Here is a 14,199-nt window from a genome sequence, read left to right on the forward strand (position 1 = left end):
CCCCTACCCTTCATCCCTCTCCCTCGACCCCTTCCGCTTCCTAATTCTAACAATCATTCCATCACGCAATAAACCTCTCGAAACTCATATTGTTATTGGCGTGGTCCTTGTTAGTGAAATGATATTTCCTTTAAATAATCAACAGGGTGAAAAGGACTTAATCCAACAGTAGACCTCATTGAAGAGCAAGTTTAGTCTGTAATCTGGATTCTGACACTTTCATCTCACCCGAATGAGATACATTGACATATTCTTGCTATGTAACCACTTGCCAAACACAGATGAGCTTGTGCATGCTAAGGCCAGTTTGGTTTAGGCCTGGGAGGGAGGAGAGCTGTCGCTGTAGAGTTTAGATATAGGGGGAATAGGAATTTCCCTGATTGAAATATGTGTATTTACAGATGTTTGGAGAGCAAAAGAATGATAACATAGCTTTAAAATCATGTTAGTGGTCGTTAGTATAAATTATCTGTCAAGCTATAATACATGAGAATAAGGTTAAATGTTGCAATGAATGAACCACACTACAATCTGAAAATACAGAAGAGACTAAAAGCATCACTAAACATCTGAAAATGAAGGTTGACAATGTTGCTGGTACTCAGGTAAAAGAAATTCACACTAAAGACACAACGGCAATCTACTCCTGACCAGCTGACTCGCCCTCTGTCACTAATCGCAATTAGCGCCTAGGCATGCTAATGAGATACTTGCGATTCTCAGTCAACATCAGCTGTTTTCACATAGCTATGCTAACGTTAGCAGCTTTATCTTCCATTTCATTTCCTTATATTACATTTCCATTTCATATATTGGGTACCACCAATATATGCTGGTACCCATAGGAACATGACTGCCAGACCCATCATTTAAATTCTGTATAATGTTTGTTGTATTTCAATAAGGATGTCTGGTCTACTGTCTGAATGGCTGTTCTGTAAGATGGCTAATAATGAACTTGAGTCTGAACAAATGATTGCCCTCAATGGTCTTGTGTCCTCTATTCACTGTAGTGCTGACATTATTGCAGCACTGTGTACACTGATAGTCCCTCAGTGATCATTTTACCTATTTTAATATAAAATTCTGGAACAATAAATGCTACTCCTACCTTGTTTACTAAACTCTTTGATGCATCTGTGAAAACCTGGATATAACTGTGGTAACTGTCAATATGTGTCTGTATTGTATGCAAATAGAAAATACCTCCTCTATCCTTTTTTAGTAATGCAAAGTCTACTGTTGCATCAGGAAGTATCCACGGTACTATTGCTGTCACTGGGACTGTTGGGCTGAAGTTTAATTTAGCTATGTTAAGTTCTGTTGCTCTTTCTGTTGCACTCGGGCTTCTCCAAAAGTTTTCAAAAGCACCGTAGTGTCCTGCCATGCTATGGCGTCCTCAGGTTAGCTTAGCGTAGCTCCAAACACCAAGACGCTCAGTTAAAATGAAACATTCCCAGCCATAAAATGTGCGACGCTGTCAGCCAGTAACACCGTTCATACAAATAAATAAACTACACCAAGCAAAACCCTAAAATTTTTATTATTTCTTCCTTATCTTACAATTTAAACTCTTACTACTCCAACTAACTTCTGCCAGCTTCCTTAACTTTCACATTAGTCACACGCTGGCCCACTGACCAATCATGGCGCACGTTAATGCAGACGTACTTAGCAGGCTACCTGGGTACCACTGGCACGTCAAAGAATACGCCCAAGATGTCAAACTAAAGATCTGATTGGTTGAAGACTATGACAATCAACAATATCGTCCCCATTCACTTAAACTGCAAAGGCTCTCTAGCGGGCATCGGGCCTCTCTCCTTACATAGAGACATAGGGGCTGAATCTGATTGGATAAAAGCTCTACTTAAAACAAGCTGCACTGGAAGCAGAGCAACAGAGGAAGACAGTAGCTGTGTAATGAGAAAATAAGCTAATGGGAAAAATAATTATAATACATTGTGTATTTGTGAAAAATTATAAAATATCTATAACTTTGTGATTCTGTTTAGGGCAGCAGAGAAGGCTTAGCTGGCCCTGACGGCCCAACACTGCTAACAAGTGGCTAAATGAGACTACAAAACGCCATCACGCCTAGACCGCCTCTAGCTTAGTGGTGGTGACATGAAGTCATGTGACCGAGGTGCCACAGAGCTTATTTTCGGCAATAATCCAAAATCCAATGATGGAATCCAGTGGATGTTTGTCAAGGGAACCAGTGCGATGCTAACTTCTGGGGTTGGCCTACAAAAATACGTCATCCCTGTGGCTCTCTGATTGACATCTGTCAACACAAGTATTTCTGTATACTAGCTTTATTTGTAACTCCATCATAGTCCTGAAGATATAATATATTTTGAAAGTGATTTTTTTCCAGATTTTCTGAATTTCCAACATTAAAACACGCCCCATGTGAACTGTGCAGATCCATGAAAAAATAAAAACAAAAGTTTGGGGCATCAGACACGATTTTAGTTTCTGCTAAAGGCTAACGTTAGCCTAGCTACATATCCGGCCCTACAAACTACACAGGCCCTGAAGGAGAGCGACTCAGCCATGGCAGCTCACGTTTTTGTTCCCATAGTCCAAGGGCACCCAAACAGCAGAATAACAGACCGACAGCGGTACATTTTTTACCTATTTCATCACTTAAATTAGCGGTGTAGATTTAGAATATTGGCAATTTTAGGAAAATCGAAATTTCTTTAGTGGAGAAGCTCCACAAACTGGTGTGACAGAGAGCTATAGCGCCTGCGGGGGCATGCCCACATACCTGGGGTTACAACTCCCGGACCTGCCATCCCAGGGTCAGCAGACACAACAGTAATTTAAACATGTATTTCATTTCTCTTTAACAGAGACAAAGCCATACCGATTGTTGAAGGTTTAATTAAACTGTAAATTAGTTGGGCTCTATAAAGTTAAAAAAAGAAAAACATCTCTAAACTTGGTGAGGCCATCTAACAGGTTTGAAGTATTTCCTGTGTTTATTAACCAAAATAAAAGACATTCTTCGTAAGCCGCTGTGTTAGCTAATCCAATCATTTCATTTGCAACGGGACTCTTTTGTATCATGGACTTTATTAACAGTAGTCAATAATACAGCTCAATTTTAAAAACAAGCAATTCATTCTCTCCAAAACTTAATATCAAGTGCAAAAGAAACCCCCAAAAAACCCATCATGTACGTACATTCAGCAGAGAATCACAAATGCACAACAAACAAACGTAAATGGTACTAATGTCGAATAAAGGAAAGGTGTGCATACAGGACTTAAAAGGCAGATCCAGCAGCAGTAGAAATGGTAGAATGGCCAAACAGTGAAGCATGACATCACACTCAGCAGGAGTCAGAAGGGATGCGAGTCACCTGGCCAGATGAGGACCTGCTTGTTGGCCACAATCCTCACATTCAGTGTTGGATAAATTACCAATATAAACTGCACATATTGAAATCCCTCCCATTATTGTGATCATATCCATTCTTTATCTCCTTGACTGTATTTACTGATGCAGGGTGCATCTGTTATGCCTTGTGCAAAGATCAATTTGCTATTCATCACATTCGTCAAATACAAACTTTCCAATGGGAGAAATCTAAAGCTTTACATGATAACTAATACATAAACAACCACAAGTGTCATTTCAGTGGTAGTGGAGAAGTTTTTGAAATGAAAAAACATCAACAAATTCTTCTTCTTCAAGCGTGACTTGTTGATGATCTGCCGTTTCCTCTTGAGGATTCAGTCCATGCAACGGAAGTTTGGCACAGAGGGGAGCAGAAGGTTTGGTACAAAAGCAAAGAGTATAAAGGAATAACGCTCCATCGAACTAACGAACAGAAAGATGTGAGACAAGATACTTACTCTACTCATCAAAGTATCTTTGTAGTATCTCGAGATTTTTTTATGATTCACAAAACATACAATTTCATATGTACTGTACACGCCACTTCAAGATTCATGAAATTCAAAAATCGAATTATTACAAGAAAAAAGAAAACCTGCACACCGTCAGTCATCAAAAACATCAGTTTATGTGTTATCATGCTGGTTTACTTTTGTAAATTGGAATATTAGTAAGTATGAGATCTTTTATGGTCATTCTCTTTTGGTTGAGAGAATAAAATGGGATGTAGAGAAAAACAGTGAGACTGCCCTTCGGATACAAATGTAAGGATTTAGAACAGTTTCATCTCCATGTGACGACATCAGGAGACAAAGGTGGACTTTTATTCATACAGTTAAATATATGCATAGAAAGGGGGAGAACTCAAACTTCCATTAACTCTACGAGTGTCCGAAGACAATGCTGGAAATGATGAGCAACGATCGGCCTTGGAAAAGCAGATCATTTAATTGTTTTAATGGACTGAGGGCTCATAAACAATGCTCCCCTTATATTTGGAAATGAGTGGAAATAAACACAACCACAACACCATCTTGGTCACAAGCTACAATATCATTGAATATGATATACTGAGAGAGAAAATATAACATCATGAAAACTTTGAATGCACATTTTCTTGATCTCTGGGCCCACTCTATGTCTTCCCCTCTAAAACTACCCCGCCCCCATTAGATGATAATACACGCCACCATATGCGGACAAACTAGCGTCACCACGTATCCATTCAATGTATAATCTCTAACTTGGGGCACAGCTGTAATTGGTGGATAGAAAAGAGCAGGGGCCGTCCTCTGCCTTCTGGTCTATGGGTAAGCTTCTCTCTCTGCTTGATGCTACACTGTCTGAACTCTGATGGTCCTTCTCTGCACCACTAAGCTGTGGATACTCAGGCCACTGTTAAGCTGTTGTTAGGCAAGGCTTGATTGGCATGTTAGATAAACAGAGCTGCAAACTGATCATCTGTGTATGTATCATGTACTTATATTTATTTCTTTTGCACCTACATGGAGATGCAATTTTTACATCAGTGACTGTTTATTTGTCTAAATCATTGCCTCCCCCTCCACTGGACAAATTGAGCTGACTCTTTATCATGTCAGGAAATGAATCAAGTAAAGAACAGTTGGAACAGAGGGCAAAAAGAGGGAGTGGCAGAGAAAATGGATGATGGAGAAGGTGAGAGCAGGTGAGCGAGTGGAGCTAAGGGTCAGTAAGGTAGGTGGCATGTTGTCCTGCCTTGTACAGGTGGTGGTGGGGTTGTAAGGTTAGACGTGGGCCTCTGCTGGGTCGTTGCCTCCAGCTCTGGGCTCTGACTCAGGACCTGGCTGTGGCCTTAGCAGGCTCATTTCTCTCTGTAGTACAGCAGGTACATCTTCAGAGGCTCGGGCAGCGGCAGGCCCAGGATCCTCTCTCTAAGGACGTTTACGGCCGGCTGGGGTCGGAGCAGCTCCCCGGTCTCCTTCTCCTCCTCCTCCTCCTCCTCCTCCTCCTGCTGCTGCTGCTGCTGCTGCTCCTCCTCCTCCTCCTCATCTTCTTCCTCCACCGTCTCCTCCTCTTCCACCACCCCTCCCGCTCCCCTCCCCGCTCTCCTGCTCCCCCTCATCTGCCGCCTCACCTCCCTCTCTCCAGCCTCCTCCTCGTCCTCCGCTCTCCCTCCCTGGCTGTCGTTGCCGTCCAGAGGGGCGGGGCCGATGCCACTGCTGGCCACCACCTGACGCGTGGCCAGGACGAGGGCGTTGCAGTGGCGCCGGTGGACGCGTCTGCGCTTGAAGCGAGGGCCGTACTTATGGAGCCCGGCCACCGCCAGACCCCTGCCGACGCTGAACGAGGAACCTCGGCCGCGTGACTGGCTGTCTCCTCCATCTGTGGTCACTCTGAGGGTGTGGCGGATACAGATGCGAGACAGCTCCTGTAACGTCCGTACCTCATACTTAGCTGCAAAATAAAGAATCACAAGAAAACAGGGGAAATGCGGGAGGGGGGGGGGGGGGATTAGACACATTATAGATTAGAATTAGACACATTATTTATATTTAGTTGCACTCACGTAGTGGGACATTCTTGGGTTTGCGATTTGTGCCGTGTTTAGGCAGCACCAGAGGAGCGAAGGACACAGAAATGATCTTTTTGGTCTCCCAGCTGTTCGGCCCCGTACAGGTAATCTTGGTCAACTGCAGAAAATACAACATCAGGAAATCAAAGCTTTTTTCATTTCCCTTTTTGTGTGTGTACATTGTTTTTCTCAGCTGCTCTACTTTTTTTTTAAATTGTTACAATACAACAAATACTAATCAAAGCAAACTAAATGGTAACATTTCCAGACACTCAGTAAATAAACATTTTATAAATGGTTTGTAACATTTTATAATATAGTTGTTAGCAGATAGAAGTTCCTTTGCGGACATGTTTTTAAGACTGTAAATATACTCTGCTATGATTCATATTTTGTTTAACATGTTTTCCCATATAAAAAGTAAAAAAAAAAAAGAAATTGGAAAAAGGGCACATGTATGGCTGAGCAACAAGTAGTCGTATCAGAATGGTAAGTATAGTTAGCATCTTTTATTTATGTGGTTTGTCACTGGCTTAAGTGGTTGTGAAGCATGCAATAAGTATTTAGTGGGATTTCTTTGGTAGACCATGGAGGGAAGCTCCAGGGTCGCTCTCTGTGCTGACCAGTCAGCTCTGTGCTGGAGGTTTCAGGTTTCTTTGCCAGTGTTGTGTCGAAGACAGATTCCCTGTCTATGTATTGGCATTTGCGTATTAGACAGCCATTGGCTTTCGAATTTGTGACGTACCAAATTTAGATTGCCGGGGTACATTTGAATCTCTTTAGGGAAATGCATATTTATTAATTCTCATTATGCAAATACATTTACTACATTCCTGTTTACATTTGGTTTACCCATTTGCAATACTGTCGTCTCTGTCGTCCCGACGCTGTTTAATCAGAAATGGAGGGAAACGCCTATGGTCCCCCAAAGACCAGACGTAACTCTGCGTGTATGAGCATGAAGATAACGTTGCTGATGTATTTATACATAGGTTATTTTGTGTTCTGTAGAGCCAAACTCTATTCAGAAAACAAGCATTTTAAAAATGGTTTGCTTGTCATCCTGCAGACTGAACTGACAAATCATGAATTCTGACAAATCGGTTTCATGATGTAGTTATTTCGGCATTCTTTTTACCTGTTTATTGCAATGAAATCGCAGCTAAATCAGTTTATTTTGGGTGTATACTGCTGTAGTAAAGCAGCAGACGTGTAGCTTGCTAGATGCAGTGAGGACAGCTCCGTGAAATTTACCAAGATGATGCTATGAACCCAGACTCAACAGCGTTTGGTTTTTAGACGTATATAGGTCTCCCACAACATGTACAAAGTAGCCTGACTGACGTGAATAAACACAAATGATCCCACTCAAACTAGCGCGAGCAATGCAAGGCAAGAATTTTCCATTTTTTATTTAATGAGCATTGATGGAAGCCTGAGATCCCAGATTTCATTGCCAACGACAGCTTCTCTGTGATTGTTGTGCATATGATAATAAACTTGATACTGAGCAGCCTCCACTCAGGGGTTATAGTTGTTGATAATAATAATAATAAAGATTGTATATCTGCTTACAATTATATTACAGTGTGTATATTCAGTGCTTATTTACTGCTTATAAATGTTAAATACGGGGACTTGAAGTTAAGTGTTGCCTAATATGCAGATTTGAACGATCCTGAATTTCTCTGGCAAGACATCAACCTTTTCCTCGAGAGGCATCACCAGGATGCCCCCCACCTTGAGCAGGGTCTTCATGTAGTCCTCGTGCTCCTTCTGCACCCCGGCCCCGCAGTACACCCTGTCATACTGACGGCTCTCTGGAGGAATCTCCAGGCAGTTACCCGCAACAAAGGACGGCTCACAGAATTCAAATCTAAAGAGAGATACAGGAGCAATGAAAACATTATGCAGAAGGGTAAAAGATGATATAGAAAAAATATAGAGGAACAATAAAACGTCACTGACACATTTGGACACATACTTGTCAAAGCTGTCGCTGGTTTTGATGAAGCAGTCGAGCTTCTGGTAGGCATAATCAATCACATCTGCATGTAACTCTATTCCGTGATTGACTCCGAATGGTCCTGGAACAGTTAGCACACCTCAGCTCACAGTTTGAAATTGACATGGACACAAAGATGTGTTTGTAATGGCACTAGGACATAAGACTCAACAACTGACTCAGAGTAGGTTGATTGGAGAAAAACTTCAATTAAAATCTGAGCCACATTCAGACGGAGAGTCTCTTTTACTGGTCGGTGTGGCGACACGTTTTGACAAATAAACACAGATCTCCATGAGACGTCAGGTAGCTTTTGTCAATATGGACAGGCTGCACATCATTGATTGGTTAGATTGTCCACAATTAAATTGTTCGGGTCATTTTACAGAAACCATGAGCACCAAATTATCAGATTTCAATCAGATATACCGGCATGGTAAATACTGCTGTACAGAGAGTCCTTTATTTATTTTTGACTTTACATTTGAAGCTTCTATTGAGGAATTTGAATGAAGCTTTGAATGTCTCTCCTCATATTTGATTATGTCATCAGCCTAAAACAAAGAGAGAAAGGTTTTTGTTTTCGAGGTAATATAAATTTAATTTATGGTGCTGCTCAACTGCCCTGTCAATAGCCTACAGGTGTGGCAATCTGGAAAACAAACCGTTTATTGACCTCAGTGAAAATGTTGCTTTTGAAATGCTAAACGTAAACAAATATGGATAGAAGCAGAATATTTCGTTGGAAATGATTAGATCTATCTTTTTATTCAGGATTGAGCACGACATTGCTCGCTGTGTGAGAGAGGAAGAGAGATGGACAGAAGATGGACTATTGCATGCAATGTTTCTGTGAGTTATCAATTAAAATAACTCTTATGTCAAAGTTTGAATGAAACTTCAAAGCTTTAAACTATTAGGTACAGCCCTAATGGCAAACAAGAAAGACGGTAACTTACTACCTTTGTCATTAAGTCTGAATTAATTTGAGACCATTCCTTGATTATTTATATTCCTTAGTCCATATTGGTCAAAAGAATCAAAACATGTTTTCATAGTAAATTAATCCAAGTTGTGATTATTGTCATATGCTGCTAAGATCGTTTGTCAAACAATGCTTGTTTTTGTTACCTTGTTGGCTACAAAGCATAAGTGTCCTCACATCCCAGACCATGACATGTATCCAGACAAGTTGACAAGGCATAAAGAATTTGAACCACTATCTCTCAGTTCACAAGGGTGTGTGCCTGTAACATTCACACTGCCACAAGTTCACCACAACAATTATAAAGACACCACATACCCAATATGAGGCCGACCATGGTGCTGAGGTAGCCAGTCCCACTGCCCAGGTTGAGGAAGGAGAGGCCAGGGTGGAGGTCCAAAGCCTCCATCACCTCAGAGTAGATACACGGAGCAGACAGGTGGATCTTTCCATGCCGCCATGCCAAGTCCTAACAACAACAACAGTATTATCGCATTCTACAAGTGAATGCTGTGAATTTCTTTGGACCCCGTTTGGGTGATTTCACAGACTTTTAGTGTGCTCACCTTGTAGGCATTATCCCGGTATTCATCCAGGTAATAGTCAGCCCGGTCGATAGCTCTAAAGGCCCGCTCCACCAGGTCTGAGCGGATGTAGTAAGCCTCCTTCAGGTTGTCAATCAAGTCGTCATTGTCCTCACCGGCACTCACAGCTCCACCCATGTTAACTGGAGGCAAAGAGAAGCAGGTAACTTACTATCCCAAATGACATAAGAACCAGTCTACAGTGAGCATAGCTACACACTAATTATCAAACCCTGTCATCTGTATTATTTACAGAAATAGATCCAAATCCATTCTCATCAGACGTCTATACTTGTGCTCAAACTTGCTCTTTACAACAACCCATTTTCAAAAATGTCAAACCATCGCGACCCAATTCACAACAGGCCTTATCTATTATAATAATAATAACAATAATAATAATAATAATAATCAGGGGAAGAGAGAATTTGTCTGTAAATGAACATTCCTGATCATCTTCATTGCCATTTCCTCATCATCTTATATATACTTTGAAAAGGTAAACCAGCCATTTAGAAGAGATGTATGTTTGATAAATCACAACTTTGTTTAGTTATTGAAAACGTATATGAAATAAACATGTGAAATACTTTATAAATGAGACCAACTAAATGCATTAGGTAGAGTCTTCATTTCCTCTCATCAGTTCAACAAACAGAATGTACACTAGTCTTTCATAGCAGAGTCTATGTTATGAAATAATTAATCAATTCAATGATTAGTCACAATACAACATGCCAAACATTCTCTGGTTCAAGCTTCTTAAATGTAGAGGATGTGCTGTTTTTCTAAGTAAATGAAAAGTCTTTGGCTGTTGGACTGTTGGTTGTACAAAACCAGCAATATGAAGGAAACACCTTGTGCTCTGAGAAAAAGATCTGCATATTTTTTGTACTATTTCTTTGTCATTTCAAAGACTCAACGAAAGCACACACACTATTCAATATTGAAACTCCTTCAACCATCATATTCATAATCAACCATCAGTTTCTTTAAAAGGCCAGTGTGTAGGGTTTAGTGCCATCTAGTGGTGATGTTACACAGTGCAACAAACTGAACACCCCTCTGCTCGCTCCCTTTCCAAGCAAGTTAGAGAAGTAGGTGGCCTTCAGGAGATGTAAAAACACTAAACTTTAGTGTTTTTACATCTCCTGAAGCCTCTCTAGAGCCAGTATTTGGTTTGTTCCTTCTGGGCTACTGTAGAAACATGGTGGACTCCATGAAGAGGACCTGCTCCCTATAGATAAAGGGCTCAATCTAATTCTAATTATTCAAATGATCTTTGTTTCAGATGATTATACATTTATGAAAACATAGTTATGAATATTATATTCCATTTCTGCTAATAAATCACTTTAAATCCTACACACTGGTCCTTTAAGACTGTCCTTTTGTATTAACTGAAACTGTGGACAACTTGGATAAACTCCAAGACAATCACAACCTGACAATACATGTCTGATTTGACAGCACAGAGTAGTGGTTGATATGGATTCAAAATGCTACTACCATTAAAGACCCAGTGAGGAAGTTAGAGCATCTTTAGCTTCTGTACTGTGAGTATTCCCCAGTGAAATGGAGCATGTGAGCGGTGTACCAGAGGGATTTAAATCAAATCTTTTGCATTTGATTGGATCACTAGTGTGTTCACACTATGAGTGACACACAGCAGCAGGCTACAAGTCAAGCTTCAATGGATGCTGGTGAAATGAAGCTACAAACTGACGGACGACACCTTGTTCCGTTCTATTTTTAAAATGCTATTAGCTCCTTCTCAATGCTATTTTATGACATATCTCCGTCAACAAGTGCTTGAGCTTTACAAGTAGCTGGCTTTGCTAGGCCGTTTTGTTGCTTTATTCTTAGTGTGAACACAACTCTGTTCCACACACCTTCATTGTGGCTAAAAGTTGTAGATTGATTGATGGATGGATGTCAGGATATTACTGCTTGAAATTAGTTGGTTCTAGCAATGCAAAAGGAGGACGTATCCAACATGACATCGCCTATTGGTTTGTGGACTTCTGTGTTGAAGTATTACATTTGGTTTTTGGCCATCGCCGTCTTGTTTTTTTACAACCAGAAGTGACACGAGAAGGTGGTACAACCAAAAACTGAATATGACATTTTTGGGTGATAAAAATTCTGCAATTAAATTTCATGACCTGAAAACACACAGTGAAAGGGTTAAAGTTCTGAAACAAAAACAGGGACAACTCTCAGACCAGACAACTCTGTGGTAGCGACCTGTCAATCACAAAGTAGCCCCGCCCTAAAGCATTCCCTGCTTTATGGTCTGTTTGACTCTAAATGGACCATCATTTACTAAATGAACATCATGCTGTATTGAAGAAGACTTGAAACTAGAGATTGAGACCATAAACTCATGTTTACAATGTTTACTGAGGTAATAAATCAAGAGAGAAGTAGAGTCATTTTCTCATAGACTTCTATACAACCAGAGGAGTCGCCCCCTGATGGTCACTAGAGAGAATGCAGGTTTAAGGCACTTCAGTTTTGGCTTCACTTTTCAGAACCGGAGGTTGCCGCCTGGTACTAGCTTACGATTAGCACATGCCATATTTTGTTTTACAGAATAAAAAGATGATTGGACTTTGGTATACAAAGAAACTGAAAGATCTTTTTTTTTGTGAAAGAAAATAAATAAATTGCATGTATTGTTAAAAAGGTGCACAAAATGACTGAGGATGTGTTAAAAATGGTTAGAAAGGCTTTTTACATTCCATTTCAACTCTAAGCTCTTTGAGACTTTCCACACAAATAAGCCTGACCCACCACATGTAGAGGCCTAAATGAAGCTTTCGGCTGCAGAATACAGCTGCAGGAGTGAGTGCTGCCAGTGGTGTTAAAAACAACACCAGAGGGCAACGCCAAAGGACAAGAGATCACAGGGTTCACTGGCTGCCAAATGCTGGCCATAGTCATGAGGCTATAACAGAACAAAGGAGCGGGTCTATTTACATATTACCGGACCTCCTGCCTTTGATGCCTCTTGAGCTGAGATGAAGAGGATGTTTTTCAGGCAGAGAATGAATAAAAGGAACAAACAGCAGTTGGTGCATCAAAATGAAAACACGTTCTAAGGGAAGCGAGTCCAGAATGAGATGTTGTCCATGTGAATAGAAACCCAGACTGCTTCTTTGGGATGTTATCCCACATGACCACAAGAGGGCCCTGTAACCCTTTCTGTGACTAACTAAGGGCTTTAGTAGGCTAGTGGGGTACACACTTCCTGCAAATACACTGCCATTGAGCTGATTCATTAGATTAGCCACCACGTCCATTCTTTCCTTTGCATCGTTTAGAAGAAGCGCCGGGACGTCCCGTCCTGTAACTGCAGCAGGTTTCAGCTCACCGCACACATGCACAGCCCCACGTTGTTGCGGTTGCTAGTTGCGTCACTCAGGTGATCCAAAATGAATAACCATTTAAAATCCAAGCTGTCCTAGTCTAACAGTCGGCTGGTGAACAACAAACATGAAATATCACGTCCATAACAGTCTGCCTAGCAGTGGCAAGGTCAACACAAACAGAAATAACCGCCCTCTCGTCCTCGCTGCAAGAGGAGACAGATCGAGACAAGAATGCTAACAGCTGCTGGTGTAACGACAGAAACAAAGCAGCAGCTTCCAGCGGGCCGTAACGAGCCCCGGTCACGCTGATGTTCTACCTTGTGGAAATGCAGACTGCTGGTCTCTGTCTTAGCGGGGTCCCGTGTGCTCAGCCTTCTGTTGTTGTGGGGATCCAGTCTGAAACACGCCACTGCTGGATGTAAACATTCGGCCAGCTGACGCTCTGACGTCAGACGTAAATCAGCCTACGCAAAATGACGGCCGGAGGAGCGTGGCCTACATTCCGCCCTCAGAGCGGTGGAGCCGGAGCAGTTCATAATGTGATGAGACAGTAAGAACGCAGTGAGAGCACCAACATGAACGGTTTCTATTCCGGCTATCAACGACTGAGTGTACAAGCAACACAATATTAATATTACGTCAGGTTTGTGTGTGTTTATGGATTTATTTTACCCATGTGACTTGTGTCTTCTATCTGCAGCTGAGCCGCTGTCTGCGCTTGAGAAGCTGCTGTTTCATTTAATTAGGGCCCGAGCTACCAACAACGTCGGGCCGCGAAGGCCCTATTGATATTGTACCCGTTTGGGTAAACGTACGCATGGTTGGAGGACTTGCCATGCATGAAAACTCACCAAATTTTGGGGACTTGTCAGGCCTGGTGAATATAGCCATCTGAAAAAGAATGCATCTTTCTGTGTTAACAAATGGCTCTCTAGCGCCCCCTACAAGTCGGACCGGCGACGCCCCTCGGCCAGTATGTCCGATTGACTTGAAATTTGACACACATGTCCACTTGAGTTAGAGCTACAAAAAAAGTCAATCAGACCCCTAAGCTCCGCCTACTTAGATTTTCCGCCATATTGAATTTAGTGTAAAACACATTTCTGCGAACTCCTCCTACATGCTTAGTCCCATTACTACCAAATTTGCTGTGGATTTAATTTGGATTTAATGTTGTGAGACAAAGAGTATGTGACAATTTCACACAGTGTTTTAAGGAGGATAGTGCCAAAGCAACTGAGTAAATATAAAGAGCTGCAGAGAGACATAATGTTGCATAAGTACTC

General features: G+C 41.5%; 1 protein-coding gene across 1 annotated transcript; it reads right to left on the bottom strand.

Moving 5' to 3' along the window:
• Positions 1–3,064: 3,064 nt before the first annotated feature.
• LOC142954397 (protein-L-isoaspartate O-methyltransferase domain-containing protein 2-like) lies at positions 3,065–13,360 on the bottom strand. The gene is made up of 7 exons (XM_076095370.1): positions 13,231–13,360; positions 9,522–9,682; positions 9,274–9,424; positions 7,950–8,052; positions 7,670–7,841; positions 5,960–6,083; positions 3,065–5,847 (listed from the first exon to the last, which is right to left on the bottom strand). The coding sequence occupies exons 2-7, from the start codon at positions 9,675–9,677 to the stop codon at positions 5,255–5,257; spliced, it is 1,299 nt and encodes a 432-aa protein (XP_075951485.1). The 5' UTR covers positions 9,678–9,682; positions 13,231–13,360; the 3' UTR covers positions 3,065–5,254.
• Between the last annotated feature and the right edge of the window lie 839 nt (positions 13,361–14,199).

This window comes from Anarhichas minor, unplaced genomic scaffold (assembly GCF_050575085.1).
Source record: "Anarhichas minor isolate MPS153535 unplaced genomic scaffold, ASM5057508v1 ptg000020l, whole genome shotgun sequence".
Classification (NCBI taxonomy): Eukaryota; Metazoa; Chordata; class Actinopteri; order Perciformes; family Anarhichadidae; genus Anarhichas; species Anarhichas minor.

What these genes read in the sequence shown, in the direction of transcription:
- LOC142954397 (XM_076095370.1), bottom strand. Translation starts at nt 9,677, where the DNA reads ATGGGTGGAGCTGTGAGTGCCGGTGAGGACAATGACGACTTGATTGAC. An exon ending in ACCAGCGACAGCTTTGACAA is followed by an intron (nt 7,842 to 7,949) that starts GTATGTGTCCAA and finishes ATCTCTCTTTAG; the next exon opens with ATTTGAATTCTGTGAGCCGT. An exon ending in ACCCAAGAATGTCCCACTAC is followed by an intron (nt 5,848 to 5,959) that starts GTGAGTGCAACT and finishes TTTATTTTGCAG; the next exon opens with CTAAGTATGAGGTACGGACG.